At 46.2% G+C, this 27107-nt stretch overlaps 1 protein-coding gene across 1 annotated transcript; it reads left to right on the forward strand.

The window, feature by feature from the left end:
* Window positions 1–2314: 2314 nt before the first annotated feature.
* On the forward strand, window positions 2315–25943 carry LOC133418568 (NLR family CARD domain-containing protein 3-like). Its single transcript, XM_061707326.1, has 11 exons — window positions 2315–2345; window positions 18716–18856; window positions 18939–19088; window positions 19295–19444; window positions 19973–20051; window positions 20428–20635; window positions 21086–23099; window positions 23229–23402; window positions 23513–23683; window positions 25023–25069; window positions 25173–25943. The coding sequence occupies exons 2-11, from the start codon at window positions 18759–18761 to the stop codon at window positions 25709–25711; spliced, it is 3630 nt and encodes a 1209-aa protein (XP_061563310.1). The 5' UTR covers window positions 2315–2345; window positions 18716–18758; the 3' UTR covers window positions 25712–25943.
* The last annotated feature ends 1164 nt before the right edge of the window (window positions 25944–27107 follow it).

A 27107-nucleotide genomic window follows, 5' to 3' on the forward strand; every position in this document is an offset into this window, starting at 1 on the left:
TGAAAAGCTGCAGCCGTGGTGTCATTCTGTCTCTGCCGGAGGAAATTATGCTTTTCTCTGTTTCTCCTCTCTATATGAACATGATAGTTCCCTTTTCTTTTTCACTTGTTGGCTAAAAACATCTTCACACCAACACCCACCGTCCTCACACTGCTGTAAATCCTCTGAACACACAACCAGCAAGAGTTCAAGTTCAAAGTTTAGGTGGACGGATGGATTATCTGAAGACCTAAACATCCGAAACAGAATCTTTTATCTCCCATCAAATCCAGTCATGGTGTCGATCTGTCTCTGGTCAGTGATATAAATACTTTTTCTCTGCTGCAGGTCTGTATGTGATGATGTAACTTCCTGTTTCAGGGCGACTTGATGACTAAAACTATCTAAAGTAACACTTCCAACCCTGCGGTTCCTCTACCGACCACTAGAGTCTGGATCTATTGACCTCCAGGTTAAAATGTTCAAAAGAAACAACTAAAAACTAAAAACATTTTTGGTTTCCATGGTTAGATTCCATTTTTTATCTAAGGAAAGGGCTGTACTAGTACGGCGCCGACTGTACTAGAGCAGCATAAAAGAGGTGAGGTGTGCAGTAGGCATGACGGGGGGATTCAAAGTGGAGGTGGGGTTGCATCAAGGGTCGTGCCCAGCGCCCTTTTCTACGGTGATGGAGACACTGACGGATCAGAATACAGATGAGAGAAGGTGGTGGTGAAAGGAGCAGGTGGAGGAGCATCTGAGCAGGTGGAGGAGCACCTGAGCAGGTGGAGGAGCACCTGAGCAGATGGAGGTATGAGCAGGTGGAGGAGCACCTGAGCAGATGGAGTTACCAATAAATGAAGAGGAATGAAACTGATGAAAAGATGGGAGGCAGAGCTGCATTTAATGTGGCTGTTAAAGTTCAGATCCAGATTTCTAATCTTGTTTAAGGTTCTAGAGAGTTGCAATGTAACTGATAACACTTCTTTGTTTCTGTGGAGCACCGATGATTTCAGTTTTGGCAAGGCAAGTTTATCTGTACAGCACAATTCAACACAAGGTAATTCAAAGTGCTTTACATCAACATTAAAATCGGCAAGACAAAATTAAAACATAAATAACAAATAAAATGATAAGAAAAGAGGTAAAATAATAGAAAGCACAAGTTGTTAAAAAGTAAGGGCAGTAGATCCAGCAGGTTCATCTCATTCTTGAAATGGCAAGAATTACATTTCTATACGGTCAAAACGTACAAAGACCGGGTCAAACACAGGATTAGAAAGTAATCTGTGCCGATTTGTGCGATGAATCAAACCAATTTGACAATTCTACGTCACAATGCTGTTTCCAGGTCTTATTTCACGCAACTGACGTGTTTACTTGTGGAAACATACAATGTTCTTGTAATTCATGTTTTCACCACCAGAGGGAGATAAAGATCATATTTACATGATAATGGACCGTTCTTAATGGTTCCTATGAAATTGATCTACAATTATAAACTCAGGTCTTCATGTTACTGTCAAGTTAATTCATTAGCAGTGTAGAATTAAAAATAATTTGATAATCCAATAGACCTACGTCCAAGTTTTCTAAGTGTTTAAACCTTTGGTCCAAGGTTCAAGGAAAAAACATAAGTCAAAGTTTTGGCTGGTATCCATCCACAAAAATACTGTGAAGGTTCTTTATTGTAAAAAGTACAATCCAAAACAATTTCACAGGAGAGTTGCTCTGCTCACGGTCCAAAACACTCTGAAATTCTCTCTTTTTTCCATGGCTTTTATAGCAAGATAAGAACAAAATGACGTTAGATGCATTATTCTCACCATCAATGATTCTACACATCTGTTCATGTTTCTTTGAAGTTTTTGTTATTTTCCCTTTATCATTGCTAGATAACTGCCCCATAGGAAACTGAGGCTCTGGTGCTTATTTACAATAATCTTCATTATTTCGCCTCTACCTGCTTTGCTCCAGTTACTCAAGGTCATCCCCTCCCTTTCTTTTCTGAGGCACAGAGCTTTTTTCCCAGCACCCTTTTTCTCCTTTTATTCTAGTCTAGATGATTAAAAATGATTATATATAAAAATGGTTATATAAAAATGATTATATAAAGATGATTATATAAAAATATCCACTACAGCAGCAGAAATAAATACATTCAGGTCAATTCTCCAACTAATATCGTTGTTTCTTAATGTTCTATGTTGTGGTTTTGGGCTGCTTGTGTCGGGCTGGTTTTCAGAGTCTCGGTCGCTGCTTTTCCTCGTCAGACCTGGCAACCCTGGTTGTGTCACAGATACTTTAGTCAAGTTTACTTTCACTTCCTCCTGGACGGGTTTCTGGGCGTGGAGCTCCGTGTGAAGGTATTTACATTTTTCTAAAGTAAAATTGTTTAAAATTCACTGTGTCTGTAGTGATTCTAGTTGTGAAGAGGGAAATGTGAGGTATTGGTGAAATTATGGGAGAATTCATTTTTATAGTCTCTGCAACACAGAACCTGAGGCGAAAAAGGAGAATGACTTTTTTAGAAAAGTAAGGTGTTTGAAGTTTAGATGTTAAAAGAAAAGTGTTTCATCCTGTTCTTTTACAGTAAGAGTGGGTAAATATTATGGTGTGTGAAAAAGGCTCAAGGAGCTAAGCTGTTACACCCCACCCTCCCTTTGCATACGGCCTGCTCTCTCTCCTACCTTTGCAGCTTTGCCCTCAACAAGTCTGGGCTTGTCTGCTCTCTTCACTCCGCCAAGCCGCAATAAACCGTCTAAAGGTTATTCCTGCCTCCCGTGTCCTGACTAGACACCCCATATCGTTGACTACTTTTCCTGAACTAAAGAGCTTCATTACACGGTGGAAGTATTGGTATATGAAAAAATAAAAATCTGTATTATCTCAAACTCAGAACTTCATATCTTTCTGTTTCTGAGCCGCGTTCATTCATTTGCCGTAAAGGCTGAAATAGAAGCGAACCTGAAATGTAGGAGCGGCTGCCCGGAGAAGAAGCGCCGCCGCGGAGACGGAGACGGAGACGGAGAAGGAGCTCAGTATCAGATCATTATTGTGTTTGTGGGGGAAGAAGGAGCTCAGTATCAGATAATTATTGTGATTGTGGGGGAAGAAAGAGCTGCCGGCCCCAATAGATCAGAAATCTGTGGAGACTAACGGTCCAAGTTCAGGTTCAGGCCTAAAAGGAGGAAATGAACGTGATCAGAAACTCAAAATATATTGTGCTTGATCTACTTAAAAAAAATAAGTCAACTTTTTGCATGAGATTATTATGTAGATAGAGCCAGATATTTTTTACTGTTGTTGTTCTACTTAAATAAATAAAGCATGTTTCATCTAAACGTTGGTCAATCTGCCCTATAGATTGAAATTGTTAAAGGAAAAGTAAATACAACAAGATCATTGCTTGTTGTTTGTGTGTAAATGAAAAGATTACTGGGATTAATTACAGAAATACTGCTTAAAGGTGACCTATTATGGCATTTAATGTATATTTTAAAGAGGCCTTGAATGTCTTAAAAACAATCTAAAGCTAGTTTTTTTCTACATAAATCATAAATCCAGCCTGTGGGCCCTGTCACTAGTTTTACTGCTTCTAACCTCTTTTTCTGCGCCTCATTTTTAGGGAAGGGGGGGGTATGATAATGAGGCTCTGTGCTGATTGGCTCCCTGAATGACGTGTAGCAGGGGAGGAGCATAAACCTCGCTCCGCCAGAGCAGCCCGAGCCTGTAAATTATCACAACACTGAATTTTCACAAATGGAAACTTTATTGTTAAAAAAATAAAATATGAGTTGTATATAAATAACATTTATGCACTTTTTAAGCCGGATCTACCCGGCGGATGCTGAACGCTGGCCCCGGAACACGCCGGGCGCCCGGGAGCAGCGCTCATCACCGCGGCTTTAACGGGGGAATCTGACCGGTTCCGACCGGCCGGGACCGCAGGAACCGGCCTGGACTGGTAGCAGGGACTCCCGGGGACCGACCAGCGGAATTTCAGCCGGATCTGCCCGGCGGATTCTGCGCGACAGACGCCGCAACCGCACGGCGGGCGCACGGATCGGCTCCGGAGCGCATCCGCGGCGCATCGCCCGTTACCGGGGATCAAACCGACAGATTTCGCTGAAAAACTCGGAGGGTGAAGCTGGTCCTGCCTGGGACAAACCCCCGAGGACCCAGCTCCCAAACCACCCGGGAACCTGGATGATTCAACCCGGATCCGCGGTGCCGCGGCGCAGCGTCCGACCGGCTGAAGGAAGCACCGCTCCAGCAGCGGAGAGAGGTGGTTGTGGGCGTGGTTTCAGCAGCGGAGGCTGAACCTATGGAAATCTGCTCCTGTCGTTACGTAACGACGGGAGCAGATTCTAATCGGCTCAAAAAAAACCACGTGACACTGGGGGACTCTGTCTGGCGGGGGTCAGACACCTTGCAGAAATTCATGGTATTTTGTCTCCCCTGTGCTGGCAGGGTGGGGGGAGACCACTTTATGTATGTTAAAACAAGAAATAATAGGTCCCCTTTAAGGAAAAAAATGCACAATGTCTTGTTTTTTGAACAAATGCAGATTAAGTTCAAAACTAGACGTATTCATGTAAAGAAACAAACTTCATTTTTAATTGTTAATATCACAGATTTAAATATGTTATATTTACATGCGCTTAGATTATTTTTTTTTCAGTCTAGTGACTTTATACTTTCAACTTTATAAATTCATTGAGTTTAATTCAGTTGTGTTATGAGGTAGATATTTGAGTTGAAAGAGTGATAAAAGCATGTTGGAGGTTATAAGTAACCACTAATATGGTTGTTTCTTAATGTTCTATGTTGTGGTTTTGGGCTGCTTGTGTCGGGCTGGTTTTCAGAGTCTCGGTCGCTGCTTTTCCTGGTCAGACCTGGCAACCCTGGTTGTGTCGCAGATACTTTAGTCAAGTTTACTTTCACTTCCTCCTGGACGGGTTTCTGGGTGTGGAGCTCCGTGTGAAGGTATTTACATTTTTCTACAGTAAAGTTGTTTTAAATTCACTGTGCCAGTAGTGATTCTAGTTGTGAAGAGGGAAATGTGAGGTATTGGTGAAATTATGGGAGAATTCATTTTTATAGTCCCTGCAACACAGAACCTGAGGCGAAAAAGGAGAATTACTTTTTTAGAAAAGTAAGGTGTTTGAAGTTTAAATGTTAAAAGAAAAGTGTTTCATCCTTTTCTTTTACAGTAAGAGTGTTTAGATATTACGGTGGAAGTTTGGGTATATGAAAAAACATATCTGCATTATCTCAAACTCAGTACTTCATATCAGAGCTCCAGAGCTGTAACTGGGACTGAAGCAGCTTTACCATCTCCGTCCGTGTGGAGGAGGCGGAGATTGAGCCGCTGCTCTCCCGCTGTCCCACACTCTGAACCCGCGGAGACGGAGAAGAAGCTCAGTATCAGATCATTATTGTGTTTGTGGGGGAAGAAAGAGCTGCCGGTCCGAATAGATCAGAAATCTGTGGAGACTAACGGTCCAAGTTCAGGTTCAGGCCTAAAAGGAGGAAATGGTTTGGTGGGTGTGTCCGTTGCCATGGCGACTCATGAGAGTGAGCCTCACCTGAGTTCTGCTGCTGCTGAGACTCTGGAGGCTTTTGTTCTCAGCTGGACTTGATTGCAGTGATGAACGTCTGAAAGAAGAGGAGGAGAGAGGCTTGGAAGCAGAGCTTGTAGTCAGAGACCAGGATGGTTGTTTGCACTCAGGAAGGATGGGAGGATCCAGGGCCCTCATTAATCAACAGTGCGTAGAAAAAGTTCTAAATTCTGTCGTAGGAGTGAAATTTAGAATGTGTGTAAGTACAAAAAAATCCGGATTTATCAAACGTGCGGACGCTGGTCGTACGCACATCAGTGATGATAAATCCCACCTGTTCTAAACTGCCGTGCTCGTGCATGGTTACCGTCATTTGCATCAGAAACGCCTCCAATTGGCCATATATGGAGCAACAACAGCTCCCGCTTGGAGGTTTACAAACTTTATTGAACAAAATTCTGTAGAGTTTACAACAAAAAGCAAATGAAACAAAATAATCAATTATCTACAGACATTCAACATTTGGGGGGGTTGAGAGCAAAAAAAAAAAAAAGATACATTTACTGACAAGCTATGGGAAGTGTATTAATAAAAATTAAGAAACAAAGACATTGTTTCATATAAGCTTTTGGCAATATCGTTTTTTTCACGGATCAGTTTTAGAGACGCTAATCCAGTGCTTCTCAACCCTGGTCCTCGTGTCCCCTGTCCTGCATGTTTTAGATGTTTCCCTGCATGAACACTCCTGATTCTAATTAAAGGTCCTCATTAGCTTGTCACCAAGGTCTACACAGCTCTGTTGATGACACAGGTACTTTTATCACGGTGTGCTGAAGCAGGGTAGCATCTAAAACATGCAGGACAGGGGCCCACGAGGACCAGGATTGAGAAACACTGCAATAAGTACAGTTTACATTCATTTTTCAGATGTACAACGGAGGGGTTTTCTGTTATTCCATTTGCATTTATGTATGTGATATTTAGCTTGTAAAATAATTATGTTGGCCATGTTTGATATATTTCTTGGAAGATTATCCATAAATTAAGATTTGGTTGGAGTCAAAAGCTCCTGCTTGGAGGTGCAAACACCAACCGAGCTATTCTGCAGAATAAATGAGTCGTGCGTTCAGGCCACCGGGCAACGACGGGCAACAGAGACATAGTTGCATCGCAGATTATTTGTGCATTGATTGAATGAAATCCTTTCATGTCCACGTAACTGAATTCATTATGTGATGGTGCTTTTATGGCAATGTGGGTGTAATCTAGCTCCAATTATGTTTGGGAATCCGGCGATGGCATGAAATCCTCGTTTAATTTCGACTCGGTGATGTGTGTATGGAAACTGGGTATAAATTATGGCCAGAGAAATTATTGCATCCAACACTGCCGGTATGATTCTGCTAGTGTCGGCTGCAAAATGCAGCATATGTCAAAATGTTCCGGTGGCAAAAAATCCCAGGGTGGACGGAGCTGGATGTGACTGGGATGGCTTGCGTTTTGTCTCTCGCTCCATTATAGGTTGTAAATCACGGCATAAATCCATCAGAATGTTTTTGGGGAAGCGCTACCTGCTGAGCAGCCGCTCCGTGCTCTCACAGATCAACAGATCAGCGCGCTCTTTGAAAACGCGCTCCCTCGGAGCACAAATCCTCCAACACTGCAAGATAAGCCATGGTACTTGTATTTTCTTTTCAGGTCGTCCTGCCAATGTCTTTTATAGCTTGTCACACCAATTATTCAAAATGTCTGAATTACTTATGGAGAATTTTTATTAATTGGAGGAAACGGGGAACATGTGCACATGTTCCCCGTTCAGTCACAGTTCAGCGATCTCAAACTTCACATGTAAAGTTTGAGACTCTTTTAATGGGTTCTATTTGTAGTTTCACTGTTCTACCACTAGGTTTTGTGCGTACGCATGGTCGGAGCTGTGCGTATATTTACACGTGTTTATGCGCACAAATACATGTTGATAAATACCATACTTTGCCTGAGAATGCTCGTACGCACGCTTTACGCACTGATCTGTGCGTACGCACGGTTGATAAATGAGGGCCCAGGTGTGTTTACCTGCATGTTAATACCAGAGTGTGCTGGGTAGCCTACGGTGTGTCGTGGTTCTGTTGCAGCAGCAGGAAGTTGGTGCCTGGGGGGGCAGATTTGTGTGATGAGGGTCCGTTAAAGGGCCAGTCCTCTCTTTGGCCTACGAACTAACTGCTGTTGTCTTCAGTAGTTCCTAACACATATATTGTAAATATCTCTGTCTGAACCGTGATGAAGTGTGTTCTCAGAGTTCTGACCCGGACTGTAGCAAGGCTAGTGCTACGGGGGTCACGCGACAGGACAGAGGACACAGGGTTTAGTGCAGGAACTCCTTTATTTCACCAGAAACACGTGCACCAGCAGAACCTTCAGCAGAGACCTCTCCCAGCAGCCCCTTGCTGGAGTGCAGCTGCTCTTTATGAAGGCAGGCAGGGTTGGGCACACCTGTGCCCAATCATCTGTGGGTGGCTGCTCCTCCACCCTGCCACACGGACAATAGCGGTTAACTAAAGGTGGTGGCTGCAGCTTCTACCTGCTGGGTGTTAATTATTAATATAATAAAAAGGTTTACTGCAGTATGGAGGACAAAGTTCAGTGTTTCTGCAGTTGGAGACATCAGCGTACTTTATGACATCGCAAATATGTTATTTTGTTATTTGAAAATTTGAAAATTTGTTTTGTTTGAGAAAATGCTTTGAAAAAAGCTGAGGGAAGAGTTGGTGGAGAATCAAGTCATAGCAAGCAAGGATCTCCCGCAGGAAGTGAGAGTTGAGGGTTCTGGGTTCTTCTAGGGAAAGAGGAGAGCTTTACAAATCTGGCATCACTGATGAAGGCAATGGTCTGCATCCCTCACAGCAATGCAAGCTCAGAGAGCTCATCAGCATGGTGAAAAAGATCCTCACAGAAAACCCCAATGAGTATGGATAATTCTACTCTTTGCGCACTCCTTTCTTGCAAGATTAACCATACCAGCCCTGGCCACAAGTATGTTCCTCCAAGACAGTGATTGAAGCTGCAAAGTCTGCCACCTACAACTACAACAGGTCCTTGGGGGACAAAGGGAACCTGGAAAATTCTACACATATTGTATTTAATTGTTATTAATACTAAACTTATTTGGCTCCAAGAAGGCTGTAGAATCATTTTGGGAGGTACATTTTAGCACATTTCATTGTAGCTATGGATTTAAAGCTCATTAAAAGTCGCCTTGTTTATATCAGGGCGGGGATGTTGTGAGTGGAGCATTCCAACCGCTACCCCAGAAAATCTCCCTCTTTTTCACAGCCCAATGTTGGCAGGTATGTTACTGTCAGTTTGTAAGAGCATTTTTTTAACGCTGTTTTATGAGTGTTTTATTGAGGTTTTAATGGGAGAACCACGGATATTGTACTATGCGAAGTCAATGGGATCCGTGGCCGTGATATATACACGGATTATGAAATAATTATTATTTATATATTATTCTTTGTTATAGTTGCTAAATTATGAGTTTTTGTCGCGCAACGAAGTAGCTGCTGTTATCTTCAGTAGTTGCTAAGACATATATTGTAAATATCTCTGTCTGGACCGTGATGAAGTGTGTTCTCAGAGTTCTGACCCCGTACCATAGCAGGTTACCTAAAGGTGGTGGCTGCAGCTTCTGCCTGCTGGGTGTTAAATATTCATCTTATAAAAAGGTTTACTGCAGTATGGAGGACAAAGTTCAGTGTTTCTGCAGTTGGAGACATCAGCATACTTTATGACATCACAGCTCAGCTAAAAGGCTAACTCTCATCCCGAAACATTACATTTAATTAACATAAAATAAACCATCTGTACATGAATACAACTCAGAATGGAGCGAGGACTCATCTGGATGAAGTGTTTTCTGACTGTGTGAGTTTTATTTCCCTTTTTCTACTTTTGAATGTCAGTAGTTTAATAACTGCTAAAACATCCATCATCTAAATTCTGTTTAACAACAATGAAAATACAACCTTATTCTTTTACTCCTCTTTCAGTGTTTTGAACCAGACTGTAAATATGTTTCTTTCTGCTGTAAAGTTGGACATTTGAACACAGAGGTCAGCGAGGTAACTCTGTTGCGGCCTCTAGTGGTCAGTGGAGGAACTGCAACCTGAGACTCAACCTGGAGGTCAGATGTTGGTGCTTGGGGGAGACGTGGGCGCTTGAGGTGTCACAGTATCCCAGAATGCATTTTGCACCAATAAGCCAAAGTAAAAGAAGAGAGAGGAGTAAATATAAAGTTATAACCTTTGTTAACAGAATGTCGTCTTAAGATGATTTTAAGCGAAAATATTTGTTACAACTTCACATTTGTGGTAAAGTTTTGAAGATAGAACTTCTTCTAAAACCTCCTCGAACATTTTCAGGATAAACTCACGTCAACCTCGTGGCCTGAGGCAGGACCTGGGGCCTCACTTAAAATGGACTGCGTAGAATTCATACTAAAAGTGCACGTACACCCAAAAGCCGAAAATGGCGGGCGCAAAAAAAAATCTGGATCTATAAAACCGCATGCACGCACACTTGCACGCAATATTCGCTTTATAAATCACAGTCCAGCTGGAAGGTTGCTCAGCTGAATCCGCCTCATATCCCGCCCTCTACACGCCCACTTCATACCAAAAATGGTTTGTTTTTAATAATAATAATAATACATTTTATTTATATAGCGCTTTTCTGGGCACTCAAAGACGCTTTACATTAAAACAAAACACATAATACAAATTACAATTACACAGGACAGTACAAAAGGACACAACATGAGACAGGACATTAATCACACATTAAAAGCAGTTCTGTAAAGGTGAGTTTTGAGATGGGATTTTAATGCTGGGAGGTCTGTACAGTCATGGATGTTTTTGGGGAGTGAGTTCCAGAGGGTGGGTGCAGCGATGGAGAAGGCCCTGTCGCCCCAGGTCCGGTGTTTGGTTCTGACTGGAAGGGACAGGAGGTTGGCGTCAGAGGAGCGGAGGCTGCGGGAGGGAGTGTAGCGGTGGAGCAGGTCGGTGAGGTAGCAGGGGGCCTGGTTGTGGAGGGCTTTGTGGGTGAGGAGAAGGATTTTGAAGTGGATCCGTTGAGGGATGGGGAGCCAGTGGAGCTTCTGGAGGACTGGGGTGATGTGGTCTCTGGAGCGGGTGTGGGTGAGCAGGCGGGCGGCAGAGTTTTGAATATATTGGAGTTTATTGAGGACCTTGGAAGTTGAACCGTAGAGGATGCTATTGCAGTAGTCGAGTCTTGAGGTGATGAAGGCGTGGATCAAGGTTTCAGCGGTAGAGAAGGAGAGTGATGGACGGAGACGGGCAATATTTTTCAGGTGGAAGAAAGCAGTCCTTGTGATGTGGTTGACATGGTGTTGGAAGGAGAGGTTACTGTCCAGGATAACTCCGAGGTTGCGGATGTGAGTGGAGGGAGACAGAATGGAGTTGTCCATGGTGAGGGTGAAGTTGTGAGCGGTTTTGGTGAGGGATTTTGGGCCGATGATGAGCATGTCCGATTTGTTGTAGTTGAGTTGGAGGAAGTTCGAGTGCATCCATGACTTGATTTCAGCGAGGCAGTTGGTCAGGGTAGAGTGGGTTGCAGAGGTGAGGGATTTGGTGGAGATGTACAGTTGGACGTCGTCGGCGTAGCAGTGGAAGTGGAGGCGGTGGCGGCGGATGATGTTGCCAAGGGGGAGCATGTAGAGGATGAAGAGTAGAGGACCAAGCACCGAACCCTGGGGGACGCCTTGTGACAGAGGGGCAGTGGAGGAGGAGCAGTTGTTGATGCTGATGAATTGATGTCTGTTGGTGAGATAGGATTTTAACCAGGAGAGGGCGGATCCGGTGATGTAGAGAGATGATTCCAGGCGGGAGAGGAGGATGGTGTGGCTGATGGTGTCGAAGGCTGCTGTGAGGTCCAGGAGAAGGAGAATGCTGAGGTTGCCGGAGTCGGAGGAGAGAAGGAGGTCATTGGTGACTTTGATGAGGGCTGTTTCTGTGCTGTGACGTGAGCGGAAACCAGATTGAAATGTTTCAAACAGATCATTGGAGGTGAGGTGGGTCTTGAGCTGAGTGGCGACGGCGCGTTCCAGAATTTTTGACAGGAAAGGGAGGTTGGAAATGGGCCGGAAGTTGTTCATGGTGTCAGGGTTGAGTCCAGGTTTTTTGAGGATGGGGGTGACAGCTGCCAGTTTGAGGGTGTCCGGGACTGATCCAGAGCTGAAGGAGGAGTTGACGATGTTGATGATGAGTGGGGAAATGGCTGGGAGACAGTTTTTTATAAATGTGGATGGGATGGGGTCCAGAGCACAGGAAGAGGTTTTCATGCCCATCATGACAGTGGAAAGAGATGCTGAAGACATGGGAGAGAAGTGAGACAGGGGCTGAGTGGTGGAGGGGGGGTAAACAGGTGGGGAGGTGGAGGGGGTGGAGGAGGTGGTCAGGTTACTGTAGATGGTCTGGATTTTGGATTGAAAAAATGAGAGGAAGTCGTTGCACTTAGAGACTGTGAAGGAGTTGGAGATGTTGTCACTGGGTTTGAGAGACTGTGAAGGAGTTGGAGATGTTGTCACTGGGTTTGAGAAGTTTGTTGATTGTGGAGAAGAGAGCCTTTGGGTTGGAGGAGTCGGAATGGATGATGTTGGAGAAGTAGGTGGAGCGAGCTGAGTTGAGGGCATCCTTGTATTGGTGGAGATGATCAGTGTAGGCAAGTTGGTGAACAGTTAATCCAGATTTCTTGCAGAGTCGCTCGAGTTGACGTTTACGGGATTTCAGTTTGCGGAGTTCAGGGCTGTACCAGGGTGCTGAGCATGCGAAAGAGACTGTTTTGGTTTTGATGGGAGCCAGTTGATCAAGACAGGAGGAGAGTGTATGATTGTAGTAATCCACGAGGTCCGAGGGGTTGTCGGGTGACGGGGGAGGGGAGGCGGACATCTGAGTGGCGAGAGAGGCTGATAGGGCAGAGGGGGAGATGGATCTGATGTTGCGGAAGGATATTTTGCGTGCTTCTTTGGGAGTGGGGATGGGGATGTTGATGTCCATGATGATTGCCAGGTGATCAGACACGTGGAGGTTGAGGCTGGAGAGCTGATTTATTGTGAGGCCAGTGGAGCAGACGAGATCGAGGGTGTGGCCGCGGGCGTGAGTGGGGAAGTCGACGTGTTGAGTGAAGTTGAGGCAGTGTAGCAGGTCCAGGAATTCAGAAGCAGGTTTACAGTTAGGATCGTTGATGTGGAAGTTGAAATCACCCAGGAGGAGAACAGAGGGAGAGATGGAGCAGAGCTGGATCAGAAAATCCGAGAGATCCGAGAGAAAGGAGGGGTTTGGTTTGGGGGGGCGATAAATGACGGCGGTGACAAGAGGAGTGGGGCCAGGTAGTTTGAAGGCAGTGTGTTCGAATGAAGGAATGACAGGAATTAGGGCTGGGCGATATATCGAGGATAGCCGATGTATCTCGGCTTCTACTCTGTGCGATGTACAAAATCACTCTATCGTGAATATTCGAATATACATTTGCTTTTAGCCGCGGGCGTTAAATTACAGGCTTTTCTCACTCTCTCGTCTCGTCTCTCCTTCTCTGAGACATAAAACAAGCGCACCCAGTTACACATGTCAGTCACGTGCTGTCGTGTGTGCATTATCATTGGCCCCCGACCAGCTGCTGGTGTCAGCGCTGCGGTCCGGGACCGCCGGTCACTTGCAGCCCGCTTTAACTTTCCCAAACTCGGCCTGTTTGCGCCGTGAGTTCATCTGCGCGGTTGTTACGCGCGACGGACTCTTTTCAAAGCAAACGGGTTTAGTAAAGACGGGAGGGGATGTTTTCTCCTCGCACGACGCGCACGGCTCTCTGGAGAGCTCAGTGCGACACGCGCAGCCGAGCCTTTAGGCTGATTTATGGTTCCGCGTTACACCAACGCAGAGCCTACGGCGTAAGTGCGCGTCGCCGCGTACCGTACGCCGTACCCTACGGCGTAGGTTCTGCGTCGATTTAACGCGGAACCATAATTCAGGCTTTTCTCTTCCATACCTGAGAAACGTCACCTAGTGTTGCTTAAATGTGGCCACATGAAATCATTCACTATCATCGAAACAAAGTCAAACAAGACTATATGACGTCATATTTCTAAAAGTAAGTGAAAGTGATGCAAATTAAAGGAGGAGAGGATGAAACATTGCAGTCCCTGCACCTACAATTAGTCTTAATATAAAGCTGCTGTAAAGGCTCCTCCTGCTCAGAGCAGCTCATCCTGGTAAAACCAGGTAAAACCGGGACCAGAACATGTTCTTAGCAGATGTTCTTCAGATGGGGAGTCAGAAAGATGCAACGTGCACTTTCTGTTTTGAAATGACACTTTTTATGTTTATGCCACTCACTGCTTAGTAACTGTTTAATAAATACAGTTTTGGTAAATTTGACTTATTTGAAAGTTTAAAATGAGCATATATTAATGCAGTATGAACAAGAATGTTTTAATGTAGATATAGAATCATCATACTGGTGTGATTGTAGGCATCAAAGTGTTAATTCAAGGCTAAGGCAAGATATCGAGATATATATCGTGTATCGTGACATGGCCTGAAAATATCGAGATATTAATAAAAGGCCATATCGCCCAGCCATAACAGGAATGGGGATGGAGGTTGCTTTAATGTCCTTTCTGTATATTGCTGCAACACCGCCCCCCCGCCCCTCAGCGCGAGCTTGTTCCATGTAGGTGAAGTTGGGGGGAGTGGCCTGATTTAGTGAGAAATAGTCCAGGGGTTTGTGCCAGGTTTCTGTTAGACAGAGGAAATCCAGATTATTGTCCGTTATAAATTCATTCAGCAGCAGGCTTTTGTTGTTGAGTGAGCGAGTGTTGAACAGAGCCAGTTTCAGGTGGTGTTGCTTGGTGATTGGCTGAGAGGACTGAGGAAGTGGACGGAGATTGGACAGATTCACATGCTGCTTGTTGTGATGACGTAACGAAGTTGCGGGACGGCAGGAGGACCAGAAGGAAGGAATGGAGTTTGGCGACGTGAAGTTGTAGGAAAACATGCGTCCTGAGCGGCTGTGTGGAGGATGGTTTTGCCAGAGTGGACCAGGTGTCGGACGCGGGTGGTGGGCCGCGGCGGAGTGGAGCGGCGGCATGGTCCCGGTCGAGAGCGGTAGCTGGAAGCTAACGAGAGCTAGCGTCGAGGAGCCGAGGGTCCGGGTGTAGAGGAGCGACGAGAACCCCAGGAATATCCACAGGATTAGCCACAGCATGCTACATCCAGCAGGTAAGCTTGTTGAGGTGGAGATGGTGGTGGCTGAGGACGGAAAACAGCGGTGACCAGTAACGAGTAATGGCAGAGTAGCGAGCAGCTAGCTAGTTGCTTTAGCCGGTGGTTCAGAGCAAAACTTACTCGCGAGGGCTCCAAGAGGAGCCCGCAGCGGAGAGAAGACAGTTGCGGTGTACACGGGAGAAGTAAAAGTTGTATCAAAACTTACCGGCAGAGGCCCAAATACTGGGCCTGCTGCGTTGGAAATGCTTCGGTAAGTTTGACGTGAGCGGGTGCCAGGGATAGACAGACCACGGTTCTGCTGCGGTGTCAGGAGGACCAGAGGTTCTGCTGCGGTGTCAGGAGGACCAGAGGTTCTGCTGCGGTTTTTGCATATGAATGAGCCTGCTGAGCATGCGCAGTGGCTTCCTGCAGCCTGTTTGGCTTCAGGATGAATGAAGTAGTATCCAGCCACCGTGCCACTGACTTTCACTGAGATCTGAGATGGAGAGGTTGAGGATGAGGTGGAGGACAGGAAAACCACATTATTTGGTGGTCACAGTAAAAGTAGAAAAATAAATAGTATAAAATACAGCGAGTGAGTGGCAGCACGCCGTTGCTTCGCGGAACTCCGTGAGTGCCCCGGTGCAACAGGGGGGACATTTCCCCCCGTCTTTTCAAAATCATGTATTTGTCCCCCCCACTTTTTACAGTTTAAAAACTAACGGTAGGCTCAGCCTGTAATTGCAAATCATCAAGACGGGACGGAGCCCCGCTCCCCCTCCTCCCTCCCGTCTCCCCTCAGAGCTGCTCTAGGCTGATTTAAGGTTCCGCGTCACACCAACGCAGAGCCTATGGCGTAGGGTACGCGGCGACGCGCACCCTACGCCGTACCCTACGGTGTAGGATCTGCGTTGGTGTAACGCAGAACCATAATTCAGGCTTAAAAGTAAACACAACATGCGCGCACTTACACACACACACAAGGGGAGAAGAGACTATTGCTTTAATTTTAATTTATTTAAAAAAATTATCCTTATGAACGCAATTGTTATATAGTCCAACTTTCCTTATTTTATTCAGAAGACTTTTTTTTTTCCTCTTCGGCGTGGAGCAGTGGTCCCGGGGCGGCCGCCCCTCCCTGCCCCCCCGCCTGCTCCGTTAATGGTCCTGACTGACGCTGAGCTTCACACACAGAGGGACACGATCAGTGCTATTTTATTATAAATCTGATATGTGATGACATTATTGAGAGTATGACATGAATCTGGCTTCATTTCACCACCTCACCGCCTGCGTCGCCAGTTCCCCATATCTTAAGACTGTTCTTACGGGAGGGTCAGGGTTGGTGTAGGGATATGCACATTTTTCGGTAATTTTTTTTTTTTTTAGATCCCAGCCTTTGCGTAGAAGGTGGCATGCGCATCTTTCAGGCGCTTTTTGTGCGCAAACAAGCTTTATGAGGCCCCTGGTCTCTACGTGGGATTTCACAAACCTCACATCCTAAAATCTGTTGATGAGGTAGTTGATGGTCCACGCAGTCAGCTGACGCTTTCTCCAGCATCAGCATCGGTAAATATGCTGGAGGAACGTGATCATCTCAACTCTGTGCTCCTCAATGTCCAAGAGGGATCAGAGTGAGAGCTAGATGAGCTTCCACCCCAGAACCTGGTCTAAGTGTAAACTGGGTCCAGGACTGGACTCTCCAGGGTCCATCCACCCCAGAACCTGGTCTAAGTGTAAACTGGGTCCAGGACTGGACTCTCCAGGGTCCATCCACCCCAGAACCTGGTCTAAGTGTAAACTGGGTCCAGGACTGGACTCTCCAGGTCCATCCACCCCAGAACCTGGTCTAAGTGTAAACTGGGTCCAGGACTGGACTCTCCAGGTCCATCCACCCCAGAACCTGGTCTAAGTGTCCTGAGGCGGTCCTGGCTACTTTTGCACCCTGGGTGAACTGTTCAACAAATAAAAAAAAATACACTTATTATTCACATAATCTGAATTTAGTGCTCAGACTGTAGCAGATTTTTTAACCTGGCTCTTTCACCCTTTCACAACAGGTGTAAAGTGGTAAAGTGCATTCTAGAACTTGACTTTTTCTAGCTTTCTATGCAGCAAAATCATCAATTACATCATCATACGAAATCTGTTGTGCAACTGTATGACGAATGCTGATGATGGCAGGTCCAGAGAGACGCTGCTGTGACATAGTGGACCTAGAGTGTGTTTTAATAATAGTAATAATAATAGTTTTAATAAGCTTCAGCTTGGAAAAACTCCTTTCTGCTGCTGTCACTGGAAGGATCAGACCAATCCAGTCCACAGATCGGGGTATATTTCTGCAGCTCTTTCTCATGGATGAAAGTAGCAGCTCCAGCAGAGTCATGGACTTTGATGGAGCTCAGGGAAGTTCTTCTACATCCACTACAACTTCCTCCCGCCCTCTGTGGGGGGTTCCAGGTTCTTCCTGGTTCCAGGTCGCCCAGTTACAGTTCAGTGGAAGCATTGATTGGACTATTACACACGCACGCACAGACGCACACACGCACACACGCACACGCACACGCACACGCACACACGCACGCACGCACGCACGCACGCACACACACACACACAGACACACACATTGGCTCGTTCACCTGCATGCTTGCTCCACAGTTTTGGGGGTTAGTTAATCGCGGTAGCTTAGCCTAGCTGTGATTGGGTCTCGGGGACCTGGGATAGTTGCTGCTCCTGTTTCTGCATGTTCTCGTGTCTGTGTGTTTTTTGCAGATTTCCAGGGCCTGATGTGCGCTTCCATGTGAGTTCTCGCGCCTTGGATTAGCAGCGGATGTCATCTCCCCCAAAAAATAAATTAATAAATAAAATGGGTATTGATTTTTTTTGTCCAGGAGACAGAAAATAATGGCACTTTTTGACTAGTACCCACTCTGCGCACTTCTACTCGTCGACTATTCTGCCGAGGTTCTAAGCGGCTGAGTCGGCCCTGGATCTGACGTCATCACAATACAGGCCTCTGATTGGTCAGGGGGTCGTCAGACGTTTGAATCAGGAAGCGGGAGTCTGCGTGAGAATGACTCGCAGCTCTTCATTTTATCCGACAGGCAATGGCAACGCAAAAGTCTGTTTGGTGATCCAACTCTGAGGTGCAGATGTTCATAAACCTGGTGCTGAGGAGAGAATTAAAAAGATCTAGACGGAGATAAGGAACCACCAGATCTACCAGGAGAGAATTAAAAAGATCTAGAGGGAGATAAGGAACCATCACATCCACCAGGAGAGAATTAAAAAGATCTAGACGGAGATAAGGAACCACCAGATCTACCAGGAGCTCTGTCTCTTCATAGCTGCTCACGGCTCCAGCTGATTTCTCATCAGCACGACACGAACAAAATAGAAAAAAAGTGTTGCCGCTTGAAGCTTCTTTCACTCTCATTTTTTAACTTGATATCAAACACAAGCCACAGAACCAGCAGCACATTTATCATCTCCTCCAGGTTCTACATCTTTAGTGTTGTTGTCTTCTCTGTTTAGATACACAATCAAATACGTCACAGCAGCTTCGCTCCAACCTCCTACTTCTGGTCTGGGTGTTGAAAACAAACGGGGAAGAGGCGGGTGGAGGCGAGACGAAGCGTCCCTAGTCGGGGCGCGCTGAGTAGGTACTAGTGGATAAGCGCCATAAGAACAAACGTGTGACGTGTAACGTGAGCAAACGTGATTAAATGGAGTGTAAATGTGTGTTTAGGGTGTGAGCTGAGCTGCAGCTCCACGACTGCATCTAGTGGTCGGATAGTAGAAGTGCAGCAGCTTCCTCACTGCTGTCAGACATGAAGCTGAAGAGAAGATCAGTCAGAGCTGCTCGTTGTACATCTACCATGACGTGTGTTTCCTCTGCAGATGAAGGTAGAAGGTGTGTGTGAGCTGATGTGAATCCAGCAGCATGGATCAGTGTGAGGACAGAGAGGAGGGAGTCCTTCCCTCCAAAACCTCCCTGAGGGGAAAAAAAAGAGTTGGAGAGAGTCGGAGAGAAGAAAAGAGGTGAGATGATCAACTCTAACTGTCCATGACTCTTCTGCACGTCAGAGTTCAGACCTCACGTCACCAAACACCTGTAATACAGGAGACGACGTGGACCTGAACCTGGACCTGAACCTGAACCTGGACCTGGACCTGAACCTGAACCTGAACCCAGCTGTGTGTCCTTGAAGAGTGACAGATCAAAGGATGTCATTATTTTTTTTAAAGATACCCAACGTTCTCCCTCAGTGAGGTGAGTTTTACATAAATGTTTCTGAAAAACGTAACAGAGACCTAAATGTTTTTATCGTAACATGATTATTTTAGTTTTAGAAATATGTGTCTTGATCATTTTCAGTTCATTTTTATCTTTAAAGCATCTATTACAATACAAGTTGTGTGTAGTATCTTTCCAGAGACCAGAACATGACCTCACGTCACCAAACACCTTTATTACAGGAAACAATCTGGACCTGGACATGGACCTGGACCTGGACCTGGACCTGGATCTGGAACTGGACCTGGTCCCACCTGTGTGTCCTTGAAGAGTGATGCATCAAAGGAGTTTTTCATCGGTTTTAAAGATGCTCCTGGTTTTCCTTCAGAGAGGTGAGTTGTTTGTAAACGTTGTTTCTGAAAAACGTAACTGAGACTGAAACGTTTTCATCGTAACATGTTTAAAGGGAACATTTCTCTGTTTTGCTGCCATTGTTAGATGGTTGTTGATGTTTCCAGAAACACAGCAGACTATAAAGGGGGTGTTGGAGTCTCTTCTGAGTGACTGTAGTTCACCAGTTTGTCCAGCAGGGGCATCTTTCTGCTGTGGTTGCAACATCATTTAGGGAGGAAGTTCTCCTCAGGTAGGCGGTGTTGCTGGATGCAGGAGGACAGATGGTTCCTGGAACCATGTGAACATTGATCTGTTGAGAAGCTGGTCTTTGTGGACACTTGCTGGACCTTCTTGTACCACCAGATTGAGAGCTGGTACTGGGAGTAAGACGTGGATGTTCTCAGTCTCAGGAGGACCAGAGAACCTTTAACATGACAGGAAGTCCTCTGGTGGACTGTCCTCATCCAAACATGACTCCATGGACCTTCAGACATCATGTGACCTGGTTCTCCATGATTCCTCCACAGATTGGACCAGCAGATCTCAGAGTCCCCCAGTGGTCCGTCTGTCCAGCAGCATCAGACCCAGCTGGACTCCGTCTTTCAGGTCCGTACATGAACAACAACTGCTTCTCCATCTGTCCTGAACTGTCAGTCTGTCCAACATGGACCTGATGTTTGTCTCCATGCTGGTCTCTGGAGACCAGTGGACTGTCAGTCTGTCCATCATGGACCTGATGTTTGTCTCCATGCTGGTCTCTGGAGACCAGTGGACTGTCAGTCTGTCCATCATGGACCTGATGTTTGTCTCCATGCTGGTCCCTGGAGACCGGTGGACTGTCAGTCTGTCCATCATGGACCTGATGTTTGTCTCCATGCTGGTCCCTGGAGACCGGTGGACTGTCAGTCTGTCCAACATGGACCTGATGTTTGTCTCCATGATTTCAGTCTGGTTGTGTCCTTCATCTCGTCTTCTGTTCCAGATGCTGGAGGACGACATCATCGTGTTTGTAAAGGACGAGCTGAAGAAGATCCAGAAGGTTCTGAGTCCAGATTACCCAGAATCCTCAGAGAGTCAGGAGGAGGATGAAGATGAAGAGCAGAAGAGCATCAGAGAGACATTCATGAAGATCACAGTGAAGTTCTTGAGAAGGAGGAAGCAGGAGAGGCTGGCTGACCTCCTGCAGAGCAGTAAGACGTTTCTCTGAAGATCTGAGCTGCTGGATAAACCACACCCAATGTCTCAGTAGATGATCTACATTCACAAATCAGACACAACATTAAACCCACTGGAAGGTGGAGGAACTCAGCTCATCTTCTGTTAGGAACATCTCATTAATAGGGTCATTAATATCCCAGTAAATTCAAGTTTTATTCTAAAGAGTTGAACCATGTGGATTCAATATTCAGTTCCAGCAAACACAAAACAAACACAACCTGTGTGTCTGAAGTGAATCGTAGAGGAAACTGTTCTTGTTCCTCTGATTGATCGGAGGGGTTTTTGGGAGGAAAACGCTTCAATACTCCTCAATGAACGGCTGATCAGTGAATGTTGAAATGTTGATTCTTTAGAGGAAGTAGAACTTGTTGTGTGCTGGTTTTAAAGCACTAAGTGGTTTTCTTTATTTCATCTTTATTTAGATACCGTCGATGCAGTTTGTCAATCCAAACTCAAAGTTCAGCTGCAGAAGAAGCACCAGCATGTGTCTGAGGGGATCACTAAAGCAGGAAAGACAACCCTTCTGGAGCAGATCTACACGGAGCTCTACATCACAGAGGGAGGGACCGGAGAGGTCAACGATGAACATGAAGTCAGACAGATTGAAGCAGCTTCCAGGAAACCAGACGGAGCAGAAACAGCCATCAGACAGGAAGACATCTTTAAACCCCCACCTGGAAGAGATGAACCAATCAGAACGGTGATGACGAAGGGAGTGGCTGGCATCGGGAAAACCGTCCTAACACAGAAGTTCAGTCTGGACTGGGCTGAAGGCAGAACCAACCAGGACATCCAGTTCATGTTTCCATTCACCTTCAGAGAGCTGAATGTGCTGAGAGAGGAGAAGTTCAGCTTGGTGGAACTAGTTCATGGATTCTTCTCTGAAACCAGAGGAATCTGCAGCTTTGAAGAGTTCCAGGTCGTGTTCATCTTTGACGGTCTGGATGAGTGTCGACTTCCTCTGGACTTCCACAACTCTACAATCGTCAGTGACCCCAGAAGGTCCACCTCAGTGGATGTGCTGCTGACAAACCTCATCAGGGGGAACCTGCTTCCTTCTGCTCGTCTCTGGATCACCACACGACCCGCAGCAGCCAATCAGATCCCTCCTTACTGTGTTGACATGGTGACAGAAGTCAGAGGGTTCACTGACCCACAGAAGGAGGAATACTTCAGGAAGAGGTTCAGAGAAGAGAGGCAGACCAGCAGGATCATCTCCCACATCAAGAAATCACGGAGCCTCCACATCATGTGCCACATCCCAGTCTTCTGCTGGATCACTGCTACGGTCCTGGAGAACGTCCTGGAGAACGTCCTGGAAACCAGAGAGGGAGGGGAGCTGCCCAAGACCCTGACTGAGATGTACATCCACTTCCTGGTGGTCCAGGCCAAACTGAAGAAGGTCAAGTACGACGGAGGAACTGAGACGGATCCACACTGGAGTCCAGAGAGCAGGAAGATGGTGGAGTCTCTGGGAAAACTGGCTTTTGAGCAGCTGCAGAAAGGAAACCTGATCTTCTATGAACCAGACCTGAGAGAGTGTGGCATCGATGTCAGAGAGGCTGCCGTGTACTCAGGAGTGTTCACCCAGATCTTTAGAGAGGAGAGCAGCCTGTACCAGGACCAGGTCTTCTGCTTCATCCATCTGAGTGTCCAGGAGTTTCTGGCTGCTCTTCATGTCCAGCAGACCTTCATCAAGTCTGGAGTCAACCTGCTGGGAGATCAACGAACAACTCACCGTTCTTCAACCGGTTTCTATCCGACAGCTGTGGACTGGACCTTACAGAGTCCAAACGGACATCAGACCTTCATCAACTCTGGAGTCAACCTGCTGGGAGATCAACAAACAAATCACCGTTCTTCAACCGGTTTCTATCCGACAGCTGTGGACTGGACCTTACAGAGTCCAAACGGACATCTGGACTTCATCAACTCTGGAGTCAACCTGCTGGGAGATCAACGAACAACTCACCGTTCTTCAACCGGTTTCTATCCGACAGCTGTGGACAAGACCTTACAGAGTCCCAACGGACACCTGGACTTGTTCCTGCGCTTCCTCCTGGGTCTTTCAGTGGAGACCAATCAGAACCTCCTACGAGGTCTGATGACATCAAACCAAAGAAGTTCACAGAACAATCAGGAAACTATCAAATACATCAAGGAGAGAATCAGTGGGGATCTGTCTGCAGAGAGAAGCATCAACCTGTTCCACTGTCTGAATGAACTGAACGATCGGTCTCTGGTGGAGGAGGTCCAAGAGTCCCTGAGGTCTGGACGTCTCTCCACAGATAAACTGTCTCCTGCTCAGTGGTCGGCTCTGGTCTTCATCTTACTGTCATCAGGAGATCTGGAGGTGTTTGACCTGAAGAAGTTCTCAGCTTCAGAGGAGGCTCTACGGAGGCTGCTGCCGGTGGTCAAAGCCTCCAAGAAAGTTCTGTACGTATCAACCTCAACGTGATTTAACACAAACTTTACTGAAGACCAGCAGAACAGTTGGAGACACAACTACATTTTCTTCCATAACAGGGAAATAACCTGGTGTTTGTTCTTTTCTTCCGTCTGCAGACTGAGTGGCTGTCACCTCTCAGAGGACATCTGTCCACTTCTGTCCTCAGTTCTCAGCTCTCAGTCCTCCAGTCTGACAGAACTGGACCTGAGCAACAACGACCTGCAGGATTCTGGACTGAAGACGCTGTGTCCTGGACTGGAGAGTCCACACTGTAAACTGGAGTCTCTCAGGTCAGGATTAATTTAGTATTTTCCAGGTCCAGTGAACATGCTGCTACACGTGTCTGCAGCAGGACACTTGAGCAGAGAACATGCAGCAGACATGTGTTGTGTGTCTGCAGGCTGTCAGGCTGTCTGATCTCAGAGGAAGGAAGTTCTTCTCTGGTCTCAGCTCTGACCTCCAACCCCTCCCACCTGAGAGAGCTGGACCTGAGCTACAACCATCCAGGAAAGTCAGCAGGGAAGCTTCTGTCTAGACTGGAGGATCCCCGCTGGAGGCTGGACACTCTCAGGTAGGACACTCTCAGGTAGGACACTCTCAGGTAGGACACACTCAGGTAGGACACACTCAGGTAGGACACACTCAGGTAGGACACACTCAGGTAGGACACACTCAGGTAGGACACTCTCAGGTAGGACACTCTCAGGTAGGAGACTCTCAGGTAGGACACACTCAGGTAGGACACACTCAGGTAGGACACCCTCAGGTAGGACACTCAGGTAGGACACTCTCATGTAGGACACACTCAAGTAGGACACTCTCAGGTAGGACACTCTCAGGTAGGACACCCTCAGGTAGGACACTCAGGTAGGACACTCTCAGGTAGGACACTCAGGTAGGACACTCTCAGGTAGGACACTCAGGTAGGACACTCTCAGGTAGGACACTCAGGTAGGACACACTCAGGTAGGACACTCTCAGGTAGGACACTCTCAGGTAGGACACTCTCAGGTAGGACACTCTCAGGTAGGACACTCTCAGGTAGGACACTCTCAGGTAGGATACTCAGGTAGGACACTCTCAGGTAGGACACTCTCAGGTAGGACACTCTCAGGTAGGACACTCTCAGGTAGGACACTCTCAGGTAGGACACAGGACACTCTGAGGTAGGACACTCTCAGGTAGGACACAGGACACACTCAGGTAGGACACACTCAGGTAGGACACACTCAGGTAGGACACAGGACACTCTCAGGTAGGACACTCTCAGGTAGGACACACAGGTAGGACACAGGACACTCTCAGGTTGGACGCACTCAGGTAGGACACTCTCAGGTACGACACACTCAGGTAGGACACAGGAAACTCTGAGGTAGGACACACTCAGGTAGGACACACTGCTGGGTGGGGGTTTTATGGTGGTTGTCACGGATGTTTAGATGAGGACCCAAGCGCAGGAGAGCAGGAGGCAGGAGTTGGCAAAAAGCAGGATTTATTTAACGAAACAAAAATGCTGCATAGCAGGATCAAAACTCAAAAATAGGCTTCAAAAACTGGAGACACATGGGAACACTGAGGGAGGAAACAGTACGGACCGACAGGGAATGACAAGACCAGATATACACAGGGGATAACAAGACACAGGTGCAGACAATCAGGGCAGATAGAAACAGGAGGGACAGAACTGAAACTCAAAAACTGGGGGGGGGAGTGTCAAACCCTGACAGTGGTGGTCATGGAGCAGGTGTTAGGGTATTTCCTCCAGCTCAGGTGGTTGCTCAGGGCTGTGGTGGGATGTTATTTAGCAGATATGGGAGTGTCAAACAGGTAATGGGGGAGGCTCTGACATCTCTGCTTCCTCTGAGAGAGACTGAGCTGGTCTGACCCCCCCCCCCCTCTCCTCCTTCCAGGGTGGAGCCTGCTGGACAACGATTTCTGAGACCAGGTCCGAGGAAGTGTACGTGTGTTTTTATTCAACCATCTTCACTCGTTCATGAGTCCATCAGTGATCAATAACTGATCAATAATAACTGCAGCTGCTTGTTTGTTCTCTCCATCAGATTCCTGTCAACTCACCGTCGACACAAACACAGTCTACAACAAGATCAAACTGTCTGATGACAACAGGAAGATGGTGGATGTGGAGGAGGATCAGTCATATCCTGATCATCCAGACAGGTTTGATTACTATCATCAGCTGCTGTGTAGAGAAGTTCTGACGGGTCACTGTTACTGGGAGGTCCAGTGGAGCGGACTAGTTTCTGTATCAGTGAGTTACAGAAGAATCAGCAGGAAAGGAAACTCTGATGACTGTGAGTTTGGAAGAAACGATCATTCCTGGAGTCTGAACTGTTATCCAGGTGATCAGTACCGTGTCTGGCACAATAACAGAGAAACATCCACCTCCTCATCTCCATCTTCAGACTCTGGCAGAGTAGCAGTGTACGTGGACGTTCCTGCTGGAACTCTGTCCTTCTATGAAGTCGTCTCTGACAGACTGATCCTCCTCCACACCTTCAACACCAGCTTCTTTGGACCTCTCTGTGCTGGATTTGGATTCTGGTCCTTGCTTAGTTCAGTGTCTCTGTGTCCAGTTTAGTCTCCAGAGTCTCCTGTCAGAGAAACTGTCTCTGTTGGATCTTGGACTTGGACTCTGGTTCTGGTTCCTCAGTGTCTCCATGATGATGATGATGATGATGATGATGATGATGATGATGAAGAAGGAGATGATCACCATTTATCTTAAATGTTTTGGTTTATTGTATTTTTATTTGATCTTTTTCACATTTAAACATTAAATAATTTACTGGATGTTGATGTTTGATCATAAATTAAATGTGTATCTATCTATTCTTGTTTTATTCTTGATTCTGTCTCTAAATGTTTTCATGTTTGACTTCACGTTTAGATTCTTAAAGTCTTCTTATTTCCCTGAAAGAAAGTTTGAGCTTCAAATCTAAACATTTCCATTTTCCATTCAACTTTTACAATTTTTACAATATTTGATTGATTATTCTGATTGTTTTAATTGGATTCCTTCAGTTTTCAAAGTTGTTAATGTAAAAATGAGGTGAGAAGATGGAAATATTCATGTAACATCCAACATGTAAAAACATCAGCAGCATGTGTAAAAATATTCAAGTACTGGATCAGTGTGAAGATGAAGTGATGACTCCTCTTCCTCTCTGACCTCCAACTCCTGGGTGGAGGTCACATGTTCTCTTGGTGCTGGTGAGGGTTTCTCCAGGAACTCCAGCTTCCTCTCACTGCTTCACCTAAATGGAGGGATGAGACCTAGTCTGGATGGAGGGATGAGACCTGGTCTGGATGGATGGAGGGATGAGACCTGGGGCCTCATTTAAAATATAGTGCGTAGGATTCAAACTTTTAGGATTCAAACTAAAAGTGCACGTAAACCCAAAAGCCGAAAATGGCGGGCGCAAAAAAAAATCTGGATAAATAAAACCGTGTGAACGCACACTTGCACGCAATGTTCTCTTTATAAATCACAGTCCAGCTGGAAGGTTGCGCAGGTGAATCCGCCTCGTATCCCGCCCTCTACACGCCCACTTTCTACCATGAATGGTTTGTTTTTGCATATAAATGAGCCTGCTGAGCATGTGCAGTGGCTTCCTGCAGCCTGTTCCTGCTGTGTCAGGATGAATGAGACGTGTCGAGCCGGAGTTCTGACGAGGTGTCCTACCTCGGCAGAAAATACTACCGTACGATCCCCGTTTCTTTTATCTCAGTTTCTTTTTTTTCAAAGGCTTTTTCATGCAAATAGACAATTTAACAGCAGGAAGTCAGAATAGATCTATGTGTACGACGCCTCGGCGGAAGAAAAAAACCCGTCAAATCACACTTCCACATAGATAGATAGATGGATAGATAGATAGATAGATAGATAGATAGATAGATAGATAGATAGATAGATATGTAACCGCTGTGTACCCGTCCCACCAAGAATCCACATTCAGGCTGGACTGGATGATGAG

The sequence above is a fragment of the Cololabis saira genome, chromosome 18, assembly GCF_033807715.1.
Source record: "Cololabis saira isolate AMF1-May2022 chromosome 18, fColSai1.1, whole genome shotgun sequence".
Lineage (NCBI taxonomy): Eukaryota > Metazoa > Chordata > Actinopteri > Beloniformes > Belonidae > Cololabis > Cololabis saira.